The sequence below is a fragment of the Zootoca vivipara genome, chromosome Z (genome assembly GCF_963506605.1).
Source record: "Zootoca vivipara chromosome Z, rZooViv1.1, whole genome shotgun sequence".
NCBI lineage: Eukaryota > Metazoa > Chordata > Lepidosauria > Squamata > Lacertidae > Zootoca > Zootoca vivipara.
This window is the reverse complement of record NC_083294.1, coordinates 11,661,089-11,680,194: the sequence shown is the minus strand read 5'-3', so window position 1 is coordinate 11,680,194 and position 19,106 is coordinate 11,661,089. Positions and strand designations below refer to the sequence as shown.

Sequence of the window (19,106 nt, the reverse complement as noted above, 5' to 3'; positions counted from 1 at the left end):
AGTCCTTGACTGCCTGGAATGCGGCCCTTTGTCGCTGGCCCCACACCCAAGGGGCCCTTTTATCTAGGAGTCTGTGTAGGGGCTCCGCTACCGCTGCCTTATGGGGAAGGAAGGCATGGTAAAAGTTCAATAGTCCCAAGAATGACTGAAGTTCGGGCTTGCTCTTGGGCGCTGGGGCCTCACAAATGGCCCGTACCTTGTCACCGGTTGGATGGACCCCTTCTGCGTCCACCTTAAATCCCAGAAAGTCCACCTGCGGCACTCCCAGTAAACACTTTTCCCGCTTCACCTTGAGGCCCGCCGTCTGGAAACGGTGCAGGACGGAGCGGAGGCGGTCCTCAAATTCCTCTGGTGTGGGCCCGGCGATCAGTACATCATCGAAGAAGGGGGTGACGCCAGGAATCCCTTTAAGGAGAGAGTCCATTAGATTCTGGAATATGCCTGGTGCCACGCTAACGCCAAATTGCAGCCGCTTAACTCTGAATGCCCCTCTGTGCGTCACAATCGTCTGAGCCTCTGCTGTGGCTTCGTCCACAGGCAACTGTTGATACGCTTGGGCCAAGTCCAGTTTGCCAAAGATTTTTGACCCAGCCAGGGTGGCGAGGACATGGCTGACCACTGGCACTGGGTATGCATGGGCCGTGAGAGCCTTGTTTATGGTGCATTTGTAGTCTGCACAGATGCGGACCGAACCGTTAGGCTTGACGGGTGTGACAATTGGAGTTTCCCAGGGGGCGTTGGGCACTGGCTCCAGCACTCCTTGCTCCACGAGCCGGTCCAATTCCTCGTCTATGCGGGGTTTCAGGGCGAACGGGACCCGGCGGGCCTTGTGCCTGATGGGTCGTACAGCGGGGTCTAGCTGTAGGGCAATGGGGGGTCCTGTATATCGTCCCAATGCCCCATCGAAAACCCCTGGAAACTCTTTGCATATGGCGTCCACGTCCACTTGTAAGCTAGTGCGGTTCACCCCGGTAACGGCTAGCCCCAGAGGTCCAAACCATGCCAGTCCCAGTAAGCTAACGTAGGGGCCCTTAACTACCAGCAAGTCCAATTGTTGCTTTCGCCCTCGATATTGCACCCTGAAGGTCCCCACCCCCATAGTAGGGACCTTACGTTTCTGGAAGTCCCGGAGGGTGAATGGGGCCGGCCTTAGTTTGGGACCCCCATTAGGGCACAGTTCCCTTAATGTTCGGGCCGAGATTATGGATAGAGTTGAACCCGTGTCCAGCTCCATGCGGCATGGGGCTCCCTCTATCTGTACCTCTATATAAATTTTCTCTGTGCTGGGATGGGGCAACTGGAATACCTGGTAGTCCGTGATCTCCGTCGAGTTGCCTTGGTGCATGGTGCCGTGTGACCTGGGGCTCCTGGGTCGGTCATCTGATGCTTGTCGACGGGTGAGTCGAGCCCGGCACACCCGGGCGATGTGTCCCAATTTTCTGCACTGCCTGCACTCTGCGTTGCGGAAACGACAGGTCCTCCTCTCGTGGTTCTCCCCGCAGCTTGCACAGTTCCCTCCTTCTCGTCGAGGCTGCTGTGGTGTGTGTGCTGCTTGAGTGCGCCGCTGTACTCGGTGTACTTCCTCCCTGTCAGATTCGGATTCGTCGGTGAGGTCTTCGTGGTAGACCCTCGGTTGGGATGGCGGGGCCGGTCGTGCTTCTTGCGTTGACCTCTCGGCGGCTTCGGTTGCCAGGGCTTCCTCCAGAGCAATCTGGAACGTGAGGTCTTTTTTGGCGTAGAGGCGTCGTTGCAACATCTCGTCCCTCAGGCCACCGACGAGGCGGTCACGAAGCATGTTCTCCAATTCTGAGAAGTTGCATAACCGGGCGGCTTGGCGGAGGGAGGTCACAAACCCAGTTATGGTTTCCCCCGGGGCTTGCCGCTTTGCGTAGAAGGCATTTCGGCAAGCTACCACCGAGGGCTGTGGTGAGAAGTGCTCCTTCAGCCGTTCCATTATTGTTTTGTAAGAGACGGTAGCGACATCTCTAGGTGCAAGGAGAGCCCGGGCGATTTCAAACGTCTCCTCTCCACAGACGCTGAAGAATGTTGCCCTCTTCATGGCATCGTTGGTGACTTCTTTCGCTTGCAGGAGGAAGTTGAAACGGGCGGCGTACCCTTCCCAGTCTCCTGATGCTGGTTTGAATGGCGAGAAGCTGCTGTCGGTTGCCATTCTGGGTTCCTTGGGTCCTGGAGCTGAAGCCTGGATGCACGGTGCGATGCAGCGGTGCAGCAGGTGGCGGTGCTGCGGTGCAGTGCGTGGTGGCGGTCAGCTCAGCAGGATCCCACCTTCGTCGCCAGTGAAATATACTCGGAGTCAAGAGTGAATTTCATGCTCTTTATTCAGCTCATAGTCATCAAGGAGGAGAAGAGAAGACGAATAGCTCTTTTCCCCAAACCATCTGCTTATATACATTATTTACACAATGGGCCTTGCGTGATTGGCTACTTCAGGGCTACACCTGTGGGCCAATTATATTGTGGATTGACTTCTGCCTGCAGCCTGATTGGCTGCTCCTACAGGCCAATCAGGTAGCAGATTCACTTCTGCCAGCCGCCTGATTGGCTGCTCCAGCAGGCCAATCAGGTTGCGGATTCACTTCCACCTGGAGTTGGATTGGGTAGCTCCCGCTGATTCTGAATCCTATTGTTCTAGGATTCAGCTCAGTACATAACAGGTGGGAAGGCAGGGGTTGACAAAGGAAGAACGGGGGGTTATTTCAATTACGCCTATTTAAAACTTTGTTCTCTTGAGCCTGTCACTCTTATATCCCTCAGTCTAACCAACCTCACAGGGTTGTTGCGAAGATAAAGTGGGAGCGGGGAGTGGTACAAAAACCCAATAAATAATAAAATAGGGATGCGGGTATCTAAACCACTGAGCCTTTTGGGCTTGCCGATCAGAAGGTCGGTGGTTCGAATCCATGCGACGGAATGAGCTCCCATTGCTCTATCCCAGCTCCTGCCAACCTGTGGCGAGAAGGCAAATGGCGTTTCCGTCATGGTGTTCCATTGAGCCAGAAGCGGTTTAGTCATGCTGGCAACATGACCTGGAAAGCTGTCTGTGGAAAAACATCGGCTCTCTCGGCCTGAAGCAAGATGAGCACGGCAACCCCATAGTTGCCTTTGACTGGACTTAACAATCAAGGGGTCCTTTGCCTATTTTTTACCCAATAAATAATATAATCATTAATAATTTGGCGCTGTTGAGGTGCATCTGGAAGAAACACACTATATACTAGGCAAAATATTATCCTGCACTTGAAAGTGAAGCTATTCCCAAGGCAGCTCACCTGATTGGAAGGAAATTTCGCTGATCATCATCCAGGTGTCAGCAAAGTAGAAGTGACAGAGTATGGCTTTCCCCACACGCTGACTGAGGGGGACGGTCACAAATCGTGCGCTGGGGTTCTTGTCGTCCAAGACGGTGTCCACACCCACGGGGTCCAGCTCCCACTCAGCAATCAGCCGTGGCTTGAAGAAGCACTCCACCCTCTCAAAGATCTTCACTCCCTTGGAAAACATGTTGTTGCAATGGACCTGGAGTTGGAAACAGCAGTGGTTATACAATAGCTACCAATGCAGGAGGCATGCAACGTGACTGCCAAGGGCTCTACCTTCATGGAGGTTGGTTTTTAAAAACATAGTTATTAATTTTTCTGATGCAAAGTGGGTTATTAATATAACAGGCTTAAGACAGTTCAATAACTATGCAGTACATACTGGTAACCTTATTTATTTATTATCTTAACTCAGGGGTCAGCAACCTTTTTCAGCCGTGGGCCGGTCCACTGTCCCTCAGACCATGTGGTGGGCCGGACTATATTTTTGGGGGGGAAATGAACAAATTCCTATGCCCCACAAATAACCCAGAGATGCATTTTAAATAAAAGCACATGTTCTACTCTGCAAAAACACCAGGCAGACCCCACAAATAACCCAGAGATGCATTTTAAATAAAAGGACACATTCTACTCATGTAAAAATACACTGATTCCCGGACTGTCCGTGGACCAGATTGAGAAGGCGATTGGGCCGCATCCGGCCCACGGGCCTGAGGTTGCCTACTCCTGTCTTAACTCTTTCTTTTTTCATGTGTGTATATATATATATATATATATATATATATATATATATATATATATGGGTTACAGGGTTCTGAGGTGAAGTTATAATCAAAAGGTCCACTAGTGTTAGGGTACATTGGAAACAAAAAATAAAAAAATTCCTTCCAGTAGCACCTTAGAGACCAACTAAGTTTGTCATAGGTATGAGCTTTCGTGTGCATGCACACTTCTTCAGATACACTGAAACAGAAGTCACCAGACCCTTATGTATAGTCAGAGGGTGGGGAGGGGTACATTGGAGGCAGAGAGCAGGCATTTTTCTTATTTCTATGTTTTCTCAAATGAGTTCTTTATCTTTTGTCCCCTGGTTGCCTTTAGTTTTTGTGTTAGTTTCTCTAAAATAGCACATTGCCAAGCCTTTCAGTACCACTGGCTGATACGAACTTTCCGTAGTGTCCATCAGTTCTGAGCTCAGTCAGCCAAGAGTAAACGATTCAGCAGCACTTTATGGTGGAGATCTAAACTTCTGTCTAGAAACGTATTTAACAACACCAACATCAAAGATGGACGTATCCATTGACCAGTAATCTCAGTGATCTCCTGACATACCTTCATGGATGTGAAGTTCCTTTGCCGATCGAACTGGAACTCCATCTCGACAGCACCACTGCTGAAGCTGTCGTTCTTCCAGCCAACGTAGTCGTAGCCTGGCCACACGCGGTACTGGTGGCTCTTGGTGAAATCGTCCAAGCCCAGGACGCCATCTGTCAGCTGGCCCAACCCACCATGCAGGAGCCTGGCGAGAGAGCATTTGCGGTTACACGCCAGCAAGGAGCATCCCTAGACCGAGAGGTGCCGTCTTCAAAGACATGCCAGGCCTTTCCACCGAACGTTCAGCTTTTGTTAAAGGGAGGGGAGATGAAAGGGTTAAGAATGAGGGCAAAATACACTTAGAGGCGGTGCTTTTTTCAGGGGGTACTCAGTGGTATGCAGTACCAGCACCTATTTTTGTTGTTGTTAAAAAGTGTAGCACTTACTGTAACAACTTCATGGCGAGTACCGATACCTATTTTTCTAGGGGGAAAGCACTGGTTAGAGGGAAGTGGCTAGATAAGGGCAAAACTAAATGGGTTGTTAAATTGCATGCATAGACAATGAATGTGTGTTATCTTTTTTTTGCTATGCAAATAGCAGCTTGTGGGAAAAGAGGAATTTAACTCATTGGGTCTGCCAAGAACTCCTTATTTGTTTACATTCATGGTGACTGATGCTCTCGATGGGCCTGTGAATGTTTCTTCATTTCCAACTGGTGCATGTCCTGCTACTTTCTGCTGAAATCCTGCCACTTTTCATACCGCAAATGTTCAGGGTGGGGTGCCTGACTTTTGTTGTGTCATAGCACAAGAGTACCCCACCGGATGGCAAGAATGCAGCAATGCTGGGGAAGCATCATGGAACAACTCATACAGCAGAATGCTATGTGGACAGTCCCGTATAAATCCAGCACAAATACTCTATTAAACCATCAATGGCACACTGCAGAATACACCCACATTTAAGAATGAAAAACACCACTCTGGGGGTGCCCTTTCTCTCCCGGTCATGCCCCTGACCAAAAGATCCCCTCCCCTATCAGAAGCTCTGTTGGTGCAAACCAAGGGGAGTGTCTCTTGAAATGAAAAGCAGCTTCAGAGAGAAGAGATTTCTGTTGAGATTGCCTGAGGCAGTGAGAGAAAGAGCTAACCTCTCCCCCACACACACCTCCCCGCTCACTCCCATTGGTCCTGGGGCTGCTTAAGATTTCCCTTGGGTGCCATTTACAGGACAACAAAATGTACTTTTTATCTGCATTCCCACCATTGACAGCACACCCAGTTTAGCCCTAAGATTTCCAGTGGCTGCACAGTGTGGCTGAAGCCTGAGTCACTTGCTCTCCCTGTGATTAATAGAGGTCAAATAAGTTATACAAAACATGAATGCATATTTTCTCAATCTGTTATGCAGATTGCGAAATGCATCTTCGCTGGGTCACACAATTTTTGATGTCATAGTTTGAGTGCAGTCCACTCGCTGTCCAGCTATTTAATGCCTGTTCTGAGCACCCAAAAAATCCCAGGCTCTCATCTCCTTCCGTTGCTCAGCTGGGAAGGTGGCCTCCAGGATGAAAAAGGTTCCCCACCCCTGTTTTAGAGTACTGAGGGAGAAAGGGATGTTCCACACACACACACAGGACACTTCTTACCTGCGCTCCTGGTAACCATCATAGGTTGAGTCATTCAGGTAAATGATGGGGTGGCCAGGAGCTGCAATCATCTCCCCCTCAGGCATGCTATAGGATTCCAAACCATCTAGGAAAGGAGACAACTAGGGGTCAGTTGGAGGCTTTTGAGCCTTGTGCCTGCACAACCTACCTGAGCAAGAGGAGCAAGGGTCTTCTTCCCATCTCTTCTTGGCCACAGGTGGCCAAGGCAGAAAACAAGCAGGCTTTCAAACCAGGCAGCAAGAATGAGCCTTCTGGTGGCAGCTCAATCGATACCTGAGCAATGATTTGCTCAGTGTTGTGGATCTAGACCAGAGTCAGCAGCTATATAGTGCGAGTTGGGACTCTGACCAGTGGTACTTCTGAAGAAAAGCAGATAAGAACCCAGCAAGCATCTCCACCTCAACATGCCATATGGAGCAGCCTTCTTCGAGATGGTGCCCTCCAGATGTTTTGGCCTATAACCCCCATCATCCCTGACTGTTGGGGCTATTCTGGCCAGGGCTGATAGGAGTTATAGTCCAAAATATCTGGAGGACACTGGATGGATGATGGCTGATACAGATACAGATACAGATACAGGTGATACAAACACCTGGGTCCCACGACCAGAATTCCCTGGAGATTCATCAGGGACTTGCTGAAGTTCAATAATAATAATAATAATTTATTATTTATACCCCGCCCATCTGGCTGGGTCTCCCCAGCCACTCTGGGCAGCTTACAACAGAAAAATGAAATAAAACAATTAAACATTAAAAGCCTCCCTAAACAGGGTTGCCTTCAGATGTCTTCTAAAAATCTGGTAGCTGTTTTTTCTCTTTGACATCTGATGGGAGGGCATTCCACAGGACAGGCGCCACCACTGAGAAGGCCCTCTGCCTGGTTCCCTGCAACTTGGCTTCTCGCAACGAGGGAACCGTCAGAAGGCCCTCGGTACTGGACCTCAGTGTCCGGGCAGAATGATGGGGGTGGAGACATACTGGACCGAGGCCATTTAGAGCTTTAAAGGTCAGCACCAACACTTTGAACTGTGCTCGGAAACGTACTGGGAGCCAATGTAGATCTTTCAATGTAGATCTTTCAAGTTCAAGTCCTTACCAGACCAAACACAACCATAAAGTTCCACCCGCATGCAGACAGTCATGGGCTGCTCAGTCACTGGGATCACTCGGATGTAGCGGGCAATGACAGGCGGGCGAAGGTCTTTCAGGACAACGTCATATGTGTCCGTGTTGCCTTGAATCACCTGGATTGGAAAGAGGTCATGATAAGGCTATTGTGCAGTCAGCATCTGATAAGCAGCAAACACTAGAGCACTGATGAAGAATCGCAGGCCAAGGGGTCAAAGGTGGCCCTCTGGGCCCCTCTATCTGGCCCTAAGGACTCTAACCATGCCACACCCCTCACCAGCCCTACTTTGCAACCACACAGCCTGTTTATCAAGCATTGGCTTGCAAGGGGATTAGATGACGTTGGCTATTTAACGAGCATTCCACCTAATTTGTATGTGGGGAGGTTAGATAATGGTTGCATCAAAACAAGGGTTATGAGAGCCACTGTCAGTCAGTGTGGACAACACTGAGCAAAATAGGCCAGTGCTCTCAATATAAAGCAGTTTCCTATGCTTCAAAATAAATACCTTGGCATCCGCTGGCAAATTTTCAACCAGAAACAGATCCAGAACCGAGCATGACAAGTTCAAGGGCTGAAGTTAAAGAGAGTTTGGAGGTCACCTGGATAGGTGACCTAATAATTATTTTTAATGAGGTTTTGTAACTTTTGCAGGTTTTCAAGGGCTCGTCACTTCCTTCAGAGATGTCCTGATCGCATCTCACCCACCTGCTTGTTCTGACGATCTTTCCAAGAGAGCCATCGCTCCCCGTTGCGGCTATAGTCGATCCGGTAGGCACGGGCAAACTCTTTCCCAGTTGCCCGGGCATGCCGACCTTGCGTCCCGACCAGTGTGATGAAGAAGAGTTTATGTAGGTCTATCTGGAGAAACTGCACATCTTCAGGTTGCAGGAGCCCCGCTGGACACCATGCCCCATCACCCTCTTCTCTCAGCAACCTGAGAGATAGAGAGAGAGAAATAACATCACAGCTCAAAGATCAGGTATGAAAGTGGGAAGAACACGCAAGGCCAGCTTGAGCACAGAATTCATGTGTTCTATGTGGGACTGCTCTTGAGATTGGTCTGGAAGCTGCAGCCAGTGCAACATGCCGTGGCTTGAGTGCTCACTGGGGCAGGATATCACCACCATGATATGGTGGAAAAAATGCTGCTGGTGGAAAAAATGCACTGGCTGCCAATGAGCTACCAAGTTATGTTCAAGATGTTGGTTCTGGTGTATAAAGCCCCATACAGCTTGGGACCAGAATATCTGAAAGATTGGTTCATCCATTATATAAGTGACTGATCACTGTGCTCTGCAGGAGAGAGATGCCTATGGATACCACCTTTCCAGGAGGTTTTTATGCACAATAGAGGAACCTTTGGTACAACACCAACCTTTTGGAATTCCCTTCTGTTAAATATTAAAAGGTAAAGGTAAAGGGACCCCTAACCATTAGGTCCAGTCGTGACCGACTCTGGGGTTGCGGCGCACATCTCGCATTATTGGCCGAGGGAGCCGACGTACAACTTCCGGGTCATGTGACCAACATGACAAAGCCGTTTCTGGCGAACCAGAGCAGCACACGGAAACACCATTTACCGGAGCAGTATCTATTTATCTACTTGCACTTTGACGTGCTTTCGAACTGCTAGGTTGGCAGGAGCAGGGACCGAGCAACGGGAGCTCACCCCGCCGCGGGGATTCGAACCGCCGACCTTCTGATCGGCAAGCCCTAGACTCTGTGGTTTAGACCACAGCGCCGCCCGCGTATTATGACGGGTATAATCTCTGTTGTCTTTCAGGCAGCTGCCAAATACCTCCCTCTTTCAACAACAAGAGGTATTTCCCAGTCTGTACTGGATTTTTTTCTTTTAGTTCTGCTTTGTTTTATAGCTTTCCCTGAAGCTAAGCCCCACAGGCCATCCTGCTCACCGTGCATACTGAGGCCCCGTGGAGTCATACCACTGGCTGGAAGCAGTGATGTCTTCATCTCGGATGGTCCCTTCGTGCATCCCCAGAGGGTATCGGCATATCGCTGAGGGAGGGGACGGGAGGCAAAATGGTCGCATTAGCATAAAGACAAATAACTTTTAAGAAAGCACAGATATGCCTGGTTATCACTCTACAGGATCCACTTTCGTTTTATCACTACTCAGGATTGATTCACTGTGGGTGGGTGGGTGGAGAGGAATGGGCTCATGTTAACAACACTGGGAGTAACACTGCTTTAATTGACCGCTTGCCACTGCCCTGGGCCCATTCTCCACATAACACAGTTGCACACTCGCCAATAAATGCTTCCTTGAGTACTGTCACGAGAGAGCACAAACTGCCCTGCTAAATTGCCTTGTCAGGGGTGCTGCAGTTCAGGGGTGGGGAACCCTTTTTTAGCCCAAGGATCACATTCCCTCCTGTGACACCTTCTGAGGGCTATGTGCCAGTGGGTGGAGCAACAGGTGTGGCTCCTAGCTCCGTACAGTAAAAGCCAGAGGTTTCTACATGCAGCCAACCCTGCATGCATCTCACAATCTGCTATCCATGCAAGCAAGAGGCATTACTGCAGTTCAAAAGCAGGCAAAAGCTCTTTGAGTAGAGAGCAGAGCAGGGCCTTCAAGGGATGGTGGCAGGAGCTTGAGAAGAGTCCCAAAGAGGGCCACTTTTGGGGCCCAAGCTTGAGGTTCCCCACTCCCCTTGTGGCTGCAAGATTCCTGCCTTGATCAGGAGTCAGGCTAGATAGCCTCTGAGTTCCCTTCTAACTCTTATAATTCCTTCAAACCAAGCATTTGAAAGCCAGTCACCAGAGCTCTTTCCACCAAACAAGATGGAAAGGGTACCAATCTTATGAAGGCCGCATTTGTCAGGCTCCCATCCTGAATCACGACCATAGCGGCTTTTGCCATAGTTGCCAATTACCCCATTTTCCCCAGGAAACACCTATATTTTCTTACTGTTTCCCACAGGTGTCCCGAATGGCAAAATACCCTGTATTCCCCCAGATTGCGGAGCTCCTGCCGACGGCCGTGTTCTTCTGGTGCCGTGCCGGCACTGGAAGTCGCTTCTACGCACTTCCGGACATGCATAGAAGCGACTTCTGGCGCTGCGGACATTTTGGAAAAGGGCACAGCGGCATCGGAAGTCGCTTCTACGCATGTCCGGAAGTGCGTAGAAGCGACCTCCGGTGCCGCGGCGCTGCTGATCCCGCATTTTTCAATAACAAGCACAAGGCCCCAAAGTCAAGATTCCAAGGTATATGAGCAAGGCAAGGGGTTCCTCCTACCGAGCTTTTAAATATGAAGCGGGTGATGTTGCTTATAGAACTCTCTTGCCATCTTAAGCCGGATGCGCATGCGCCCATGCATTCCACCTTGACAGATGTGTCTGATCCCACCTAGGAAGGCGCAAGACTGTGTCCTGCCCCACCCCCTCCAGCTCCACTGCCCCCTCCTCCTGTTCACCCCCTCCCTGTGGCTAGCCAAAGTCCCCTTCCTCTCCAATGAAGCTCCAGGCAGAGAAGAGAGCGACCAGTTCTGCTCCTCCCTCTTTGACATCTAAAGGCACAAGGCAAGGTCCTCCCTCTCGCCTCAATCCCTGGGGTCCAGCCTTCCAGCCCTCCATCTGCTCCTCCTCATTTGACTTTTCCCGTCTGGGGCTGCCAAACCATGCCAGATCCCGACAGAGCTGAGGGGCCAGTGAAAACTCAATACTTGGGCTGATATTCTTCACCTCTAGATAGTCCCTGGGTAACATCAATATATTCTTATGGCTTCCAGCGGCACCAATAGGCTGGTAACTCCCACCCAGCCTTACATTGCCACCCCAGAACTTCCTCTCACTCTCCTGTCCTGTATTGCCAAGCCTGTCCATTTCTGGCACCACAATTTAAGAAGGATGCAGGAAAAACTGGAACGGGGTTCAGAGCTTCACCCCACAGTCAAATCTGGCCTTTGAAGCTAGATCCTGATAAGCATCTGGCCCATGGAGCCAAAAATGTTTCCCCACCCTTGTTGTCAACCAACCCTCTTATCTTTCCTGCCAAACCCTGCCCTCCTTGTTCATTCTCCTGTGTTTACTTTATTTAATTGATTTGATTCCATTTATGAACCGCTTCCCATAAAATATCCCAAGGCAATGTCACCATAAAAACACCACTAAAAACAATTTGAAATAATTCCATACGGAAAAATATTTATATATGTGCAAACATTAAAAGCAATATATATTTATAAATGCAATTAAAAACTATTCTCAATATAAATGCAATTAATTAATGCAATATATTGATGCAATTTTGAAAACTTCCATATGTAGTTGCATATTTCAAAATGAAAGGCATAGAGCAGGCACACTAGCCTTGCCTTTATCTTAACTCCTCTTCTCCTTTTGTTACCCATATTCTGTCCACTGTCAAGTCAGGTCAGGTCACCTTTTGCAAGAAACGAAGCCAAACACAGTGCCTTTCACTGTGGACTACAACTCCCAACAGGCTTGGCCCTCGCCCTTGCTGGCTGCTGGGAGCTGGAGTCCAACATCATCTGGAGAGAATCGTGCTGGCTACCACTCTTTTACAACATTACAAAAATACAGCCCTTCCTTTCTGCCCCTTGGCAGAAACCAAAACAAGCTTGTCTACACTTGACCATCTCTTACTTAGGCCAATCTTCCCCAGCCTTGTATCCTACAAAGGCTTTGGACTCAAGCTCCCATTAGCCCTAGCTAGCATAGCCGATGGTCAGGAATGATGGGAGCTGCAGCCTGCCTGTTCCAGTGCCTGAACCTCCAATTGCCCCATGACCTGGCATGAGTCCGGCACTTCTGATCCCAACTGCTGCCTAAAAAGGTAAGAAGAGTCTGCTGGATCAGGTGATCAGAACGGCCCATCTAGTCCAGCACCCTTCACTCACAGTGGCCATCCAGATTCCCCAATGGGGAGCCTGCAAGCAGGACCTGAGCACAAAAGTGCTCTCCCTTCTTGTGGTTTCTAGTCACTGGTATTCATTGATAGCTACATCTTCCATGAATTTGTTCAATCCTATTTGAAAGCCACCTATTTGGTGGCCATCACTTCCTGTGAGAATGAGCTCCATGAAGTTAACTATGCACTGTATGAATTTAATTTCTTTTATCTATCCTGAATCTTCCAGCATCCACTGAATGTCCACAACTTGTAGTGTTATGAGAGAGGGAGAAAAACTTTCCTCTACCACTTTCTCCATGCCATGCATCATTTTATAAACTTCTATCATGTCACCTCTAACTCGTTTCCCCCCTCTAAATTAAAAGTCCCAAATGCCACAGTATCACCCCAATTTCTGTCTCATTCAAGCTGTGTTACGGCCTCACATTTTGTTATAAAACACAGCAGCTATCACTGAGGGTAGGATGGGGAAAGAAATTAAGTTTGCACCGAGAGGCATAGCGACATAATCTGTATTTTCCAAAAGAAGATGGGAACTAAAACAGAGCCGTCCTTCAAAATTTGCACTCTTCTGTCTTTTGCAGTGCAGTTCCCAAGTCAAATAATGCGTGCAAAAATTCAGACACCAGGGTGTAAGTGTGCATAGAAATGCACCTGATCCTGAAAATAACACGAAATTGAGGGGAACTTCCTTTGCAAATGTTTTCTAGGCCAGGTTGCAATAAATAATGGGAGGAATTTGCACTAAGATGCTAATGGATTCTATTGAGGGCTTTTAAAAAACAGCAACCACAAACTGATGTGGAGAGCTGAAAGTTACAATGGATACCGAAACGGACAGACTGTTTTTCCCTGAGTTGTCTCTTGAGCACCGCAAGTGGCAGGAACCCAGAAGCCCCTGGCTGTTGGGGTACGGAGACTGGGATGGCTCACCCAACAATTAAACAACACACCAAGAGCTTCCTACCAGGGTTGACTTCAGAGCTGGAGCAACGAGAGAGGCTGGCGAACAGGAGGAGTGGCAAGCAGAGCATCCTTGGAGGTGTGGGAGGCAATGCCCGCAGCCCACGGGGTCAGTCGGGCGGTCCTCCCTGGCCGCCAGTCACTGCCATTCAGATCTCTGAGAAAAGGAAGAAAGACATGATTGGCTTGCAGCTAGGTTTTCAGGCGATGTGTATCTATGGTGTTATAAAAGCGGTGTCTAACCGGTTTTTTTGGTGTGTTTTTTGGTCCAAGATCTGCATTCACCCCGGCCAACCCTTTAAGTAAATAGAGATTTATGGACCCAGGGCATGCAAGTTTATTATCTTATATGAAAGGGATAATATTGCATGTAAATTGTATGCAAAATATTCAAGGACTGCAAAGGCAAGCAAACATCATAGGGGTGGCCTAGCTGGCTATTATAAGTGCTGACCCTTGAGTGTTTCATTGGGCATGTTCGGATTTGGTATTTTGGGGTAGGATTCAATCACATACTGGGAAATTCAGCTTATCCAATTATAATTGATTGAGAGGTCTATTTACCCCCGCAAAAAAGACTTGACTTTTTGCGATAAGGAAGGTAACGGGGAAATGTACTAGAATCATAGGGTGACACTTTGATTTCACATGGCATCAGCTTACCTTCCTACAAGCAAAGCAGGATGAATGCTCATTAAATAGCCAACTTAATCTAATCTGCCCGGAAATAAATCTGGTAGTTCAATAAAATAGTTGTCAGGAAGCACACATTCATAGAATACCTCCAGGGTGAATTTTTATTTAAAAATATTTCCAGTTTATAAGAACATAGGGAGCTGCCTTATACTGTATGTACCATGTCAGACCATTCGTCCACTTAGCTCTATATTGTCTACACTGTCTTGTAGCAGCCCTCCAGGGTAGGGTTTACTTATTTACTTATGTAGCCGAAGCCAAGATACATAAAACAAAACAAAATACATGACAGGCAATATAATGATTAAAACTGTGCATTCCGCCAAAAAAATATTGCTGCACCGAAGAAATTAACATCATTACCACAAACACTTCTCTGAAAGATTTAAATATCTGAACGAGGCTGTTCTTAAGTCCTCATAAACATGTACATACTCTCTCTTTGGGAGGAATACAGGAAGCTGCCTTATATTGAAGCAGGCCATTGATCCCCTTAGACAACAAGGCTCCAGAAAATTCCTACCCCAGTCCGTGCTGATTGCAAAAGTTGTGCTAGGGGGTGGGGGGTGGATTTAGCAGCACTAACTCCTTTCCACCCTTTTCAATGTAATGGGATTGCTTTGCATCCCTCCGGTCGTTAATACACATTTATCCCAAACCTCCTCTCACTTATGCCCAAGCACAGATAGGAAGGTGAAACCAGAAGCAGTCCAAATTGTCCAGACGAAGAGCTCATGAAAGTGTTAAGATCTGCTCACCGGGGGCCGGGGTGGATCTAGTTGCTAATTGCTAACAGCTGGCAAAATGTACATTAAAAAAAAATCCACCACAGCCATTGGATGAACAGAAACATTGGGAGCCCATCGCAGAAAGAAAGAGGCGGGCTAGGAGAAGAGGAGACAGAACAGCTGCTTGAATCTTGAGTTGGCGGGGTGGGTGGGGGCAAAGGCACCCATTCCATGCTGGAGAGAAGCCACTCACTTATTCTTGTTTCATCTCTCATTCTGTTGCATACGTGTGCACTGCCTCTCGCATGCCCTTGCACAATTGCACATGCAAGGCTCCTGATGCTCATGCTCTTGCACACTCAAAACATTGCTACATGCGCACCACTCTTGATAGCGCACAACACACCCCTCCTCCAAGTCCTCTGCAGAGAGCTGTTTCGACAAGGAAGTGGGCCCCTCAACATCTGCCCACCTCCTGCTCCTCTCTCAAAACCTTTGGGGAGTGACTAGATCCACACAAGCTGCTGGCCACTTGCCACAGCCTGGTGCGCCCTCCATAGATGAAAGGATGCTTGTTATTTGCTCTGCCTCATTCCACCCCTTTGCCCACATCTCTAGATTTCTCCCTGGTTTGGAATCAGCTGAGTTGGGCCCAAACATTTCACCTGCCAAGAGAGTTCCTGCTTTTTCAACCAGAGGGCCACATTCCCTTCTGGATGACCACCCAGGGCTGTAAGCCAGGGGTGGGCAGGGCCAGAAACAAAAGTGGTTGGAGCAATAAATGTAATGTACAACACAAGTTGGGCAACTCCAAGTAGTGGCACCACCATGTAGCAAGTCAAGCACAGATGCAATATACCAGACAGGCCATTTCCGGGATTAAGGGAGGTCAAAGTGGAGGCAAGTATTTTCAGCAAGGCTAAAGGGACTCTATCATGGCAGAAGCTCCATGTTTGCCAGTTAAGAAATAGATCAGAGGTAGCTTTTCAACTTGTAAGCCAGGGGTGAAGAAACTTCTTCAAGCCAAATGGGGCATGGCATTCCCTTCCACACAACTTTTCAGGGGCTTCATCATGCCACTGGTGGGCAGGGCCCAGAGGCAAAAAGCAGGGGCAATTAATGCAAATAAATAAATAAATCCCTTTGTACAGTAGACAAGGTTCTACACACTCTCAAACGCCTCTCCAGAGCCTCAATCCAGGCAAACAAGAAGCATGATCAGAGCTCAAGCACATATTCCAGCTAGTCAAGAACACTTGGCTTGGAGATAGTTCCTAGGGCCAGATAGAGTGACCTGGAGGGCCACACGAGGACCCCAGCCCTCAGATTCCCCACCAGTGTAGACATGTGGGAGGAGGGGCATAAATGTGGATTAGAAATTGGGCAAGCAGAAATGATGGATTTATGACAGCATGAGCCACCCATGTGCCATCCAGTCAGTTTCAAAAAGCAAAAAAGTGGATCATGCTCATCACCATGGCTTGCACATGTTGCGCATTGATTCCCCACACGTCACCAATGCTTCTGGGTGTCTTATGTTCAAACGCCAGGGCCTGCTTTTGTTGCAATAAAACATGGTACACTTTCACCAAGTAACACATTGCACATCGGCTCACGTGAGAAGAGAACGTCATGCATTTCCTGCTCTTGTTTGACTGAGAGAACGCTGCACATCTCCTGCACACTCGAAGCACACCAGTTCCTGCCCTTCCGAAAATAAGAGAGCCTGACCCATCTTCCCCACACACAAAGCGAGGAGGCTGACACCCCTTTCCCTCCTCCCAAGGGGAAAGGCGAGGCATCCTTGCGCCCCTCCTGGCCTCTGTGTCGCCCACTCCTGCTTGCTGTGGCCAGGGCGCCCAGCTGAGTCCCCTCCCTCCACAGCCAGGAAGCGCAAGAGGGCACAGCTGGGCCTCAGTGGCTCCAGGAAAAGAGGGCAAGCAGCCAACATTGTCTCGAGCCCGAACAAAAGGGAAAAGCATGCAGGAGAATTTGCAAAGGGGGCTGACCCGAGTTGCAGAGAAGGGCCCTACCTGCCAGGCCTAGCCTCTGTGCAGCTGCCGCAGCCGCCTCCACCGCCATGGCAATCCCAGCCTTCCTACTGCCATGGATTCAGCTGCGCTGGGCTTCCCAGCATCTTCCCCCACCACCACCCCGCTTCGCAAGCAACTTTTCCAGCAGTTTGGAGATCCGCTCAAACTTGTGGCTCAGACTCCTCCTTCTCTCTCCCTCCAGTCCTCCTTCCACACACAGGCCCAGGAGACTTCCTTGCCTTTGTCACTACAGTTCCTATGGCAACACCCTGACGGAGGCCATGGAAAAGAGATTTCTGTATATGTGTGTGTTAAAAGAGGGAGAGAGGCGGGAAAGAAAAAGCTGCTGTCTCCTTTAGCCTCTGTCCCTCCTTCCTTCTCTCTCTCTCTCCCTCTCCCCACCTCCCACCCCCTTTTCTCTTTTCCTCCAGCCCCCTTGGCTGGGAGCAGCGGGGCCAGGCTTCAGCCTGGAGTTGGGCCAAGCATTGCATGCACATGAAAAAGCCACAACATTAAGGAAGGATTTTCTTTTCTCTCCCCCCCCCCAACAGTAAAACGGGTTGTGTGGTGTGCACATGTTGGTGTGCTTCAAGGCTTTCTTCTCTCTCCCCACCCGCCTTTTGACTCCCCTCACCCTCAGTTTATTTCCGTGCTATCCCTACAAAAAAACTGGGAAGTCCCACACCAAGGCTGGAACCGGCCCAGAGCTGCTGCTCCTGCTGCTCCTCCTCCTCCAGGATCGAATCTCAGCTCGACAAGGCCGAACTTTTGCCCTTTGCAAATGTTGTGGTTCGTCAAGAGGGTTTTGGCCTGAGTGTGTCCAAGGCATACACAAGCAAAATGAGTACTATATCATGTAGGGCAGGCATGTCCAACAGGTAGATCGTGATGTACTGGTAGATCACTGGACATCTGTGGTAGATCACTGGTAGATCACTGGCTCCTCCCAAAGAAGCTCAGCAACTTTGGCTCCCCTAAAAAAATTCTACATCTTTGCCCTGAAGCCCCCCAAACAGGGCTTTCCTTCCTAAAAAAAAAAAGCTCAACTTTGACCCAACCCGCCCCCCCCCAAACATGGATGGCTTTCCTTCCTAAAAGCTCAACCACATCAACCTGAATCTCCCAAAAGGGGATAGATCACTGCGAGTTTTTAACTCTGTGAGGAGATCGCAATCTCTTGGAAGTTGGCCACCCCTGATGTAGGGCATCTCGGGGAAATGGCCACTGTCAGAGGGAAGGATGTTGGGCTGTGCAATGCCAGGATTAAAGGCAATATGTGATTGTTCCCTTCCTCAATTAATCCCTGCAACAATCCTGTGCGGTAAATTAGGCTGAGAGGTGGTGCCTGTCATCCAGTGAATTTAATGGCTGAATGGTGGTTCAAACCCTGGTCTCCCATGTCCTAGTCCGACACTCTAGCCACTACACCACACTGCCTCTCATATTATGCCCACTCTTTCCTGAGCATCTATTCTGATTTGTTTGCAAGGATGTTGTTACGTTACGTTGTTATTGATCTCCCACCTTTTTCTCCGAGGAGCTCAAACTAGTGTGCAGGGTCCGTCCCCCGCATTTAATCCCCACAACAACCCTGTGAGTTAGGTCAGACTGAGAGGAAGTGACTGGCCCAACGCTGTCCAAGTGGAGGTTTGAATCCTGGTCTCCTGGGTCCTAGTCCAACACTAACCATTTTACACACTGACTCATTGTTATAGATTGGACAATGAGTGTTCATCCTGATTTTGACCCCATTGCCACTTTAATGATCATGGCTCCCTCTCTTGCCACCAAAGAATCCTGGGAAGTGTAGTTTGTTATGGGTGCTGAGAGTTGTTCTGAGACCCTTATTCCTCTTCCTAGAGCTACAACTCCCAAGTGCTTTAACAACCAAACCTTCTTCACAGGGAATTATGGGAATTATAGCTCTATGAGGGGAATAGGGAGTTGCCTAGCAATTCAGTGCTTGGGGGGGTTACTAAAGGGTAACTTTTTCACCCAAATGTTAAAGCGTGTTACTTACTGTAACAACTTCATGGTGCGTACTGATCTCTCTCTCTTTCTCTCTCTCTCTCTCTCTCTCTCTCTCTCTGCACAAACTACAATTCCCAAGGTTTTATGGGGAAGCCATGACTGTTTAAAGTGCTATGATACTGTATGGTGCAGATGGGGCGTAAATCTCAAAGAGGGAAAGTGGATGTGCATTTCACATTAAAGCCACACAAAGGTAAATAATGTGTGTGCATGAACATGAAGCACAGTCTGCCATTTCACATACCCTGTAGCTGCCGAGGTGTGTTTTGAAGTGTAGATAACAACTTTATCAGGCAAT

General features: G+C 48.9%; 1 protein-coding gene across 2 annotated transcripts in view; it reads right to left on the bottom strand.

Annotated features, from left to right (window-relative positions):
* LOC118083864 (discoidin domain-containing receptor 2-like) overlaps window positions 1–17,158 on the bottom strand; it is a 37,184-nt gene extending 20,026 nt beyond the window's left edge. For both annotated transcript variants that reach the window (XM_035112845.2, XM_035112846.2), the window contains exons 1-8: window positions 16,778–17,158; window positions 13,325–13,477; window positions 9,375–9,477; window positions 8,167–8,395; window positions 7,426–7,573; window positions 6,307–6,412; window positions 4,674–4,860; window positions 3,291–3,537 (exon numbers count right to left, since the gene is read on the bottom strand). In XM_035112845.2, coding sequence (XP_034968736.1) covers window positions 3,291–3,537; window positions 4,674–4,860; window positions 6,307–6,412; window positions 7,426–7,573; window positions 8,167–8,395; window positions 9,375–9,477; window positions 13,325–13,391 — 1,087 coding nt within the window. In that variant the 5' untranslated portion in view covers window positions 13,392–13,477; window positions 16,778–17,158. The remainder of the gene's footprint in view (window positions 1–3,290; window positions 3,538–4,673; window positions 4,861–6,306; window positions 6,413–7,425; window positions 7,574–8,166; window positions 8,396–9,374; window positions 9,478–13,324; window positions 13,478–16,777) is intronic.
* Window positions 17,159–19,106: the final 1,948 nt, after the last annotated feature.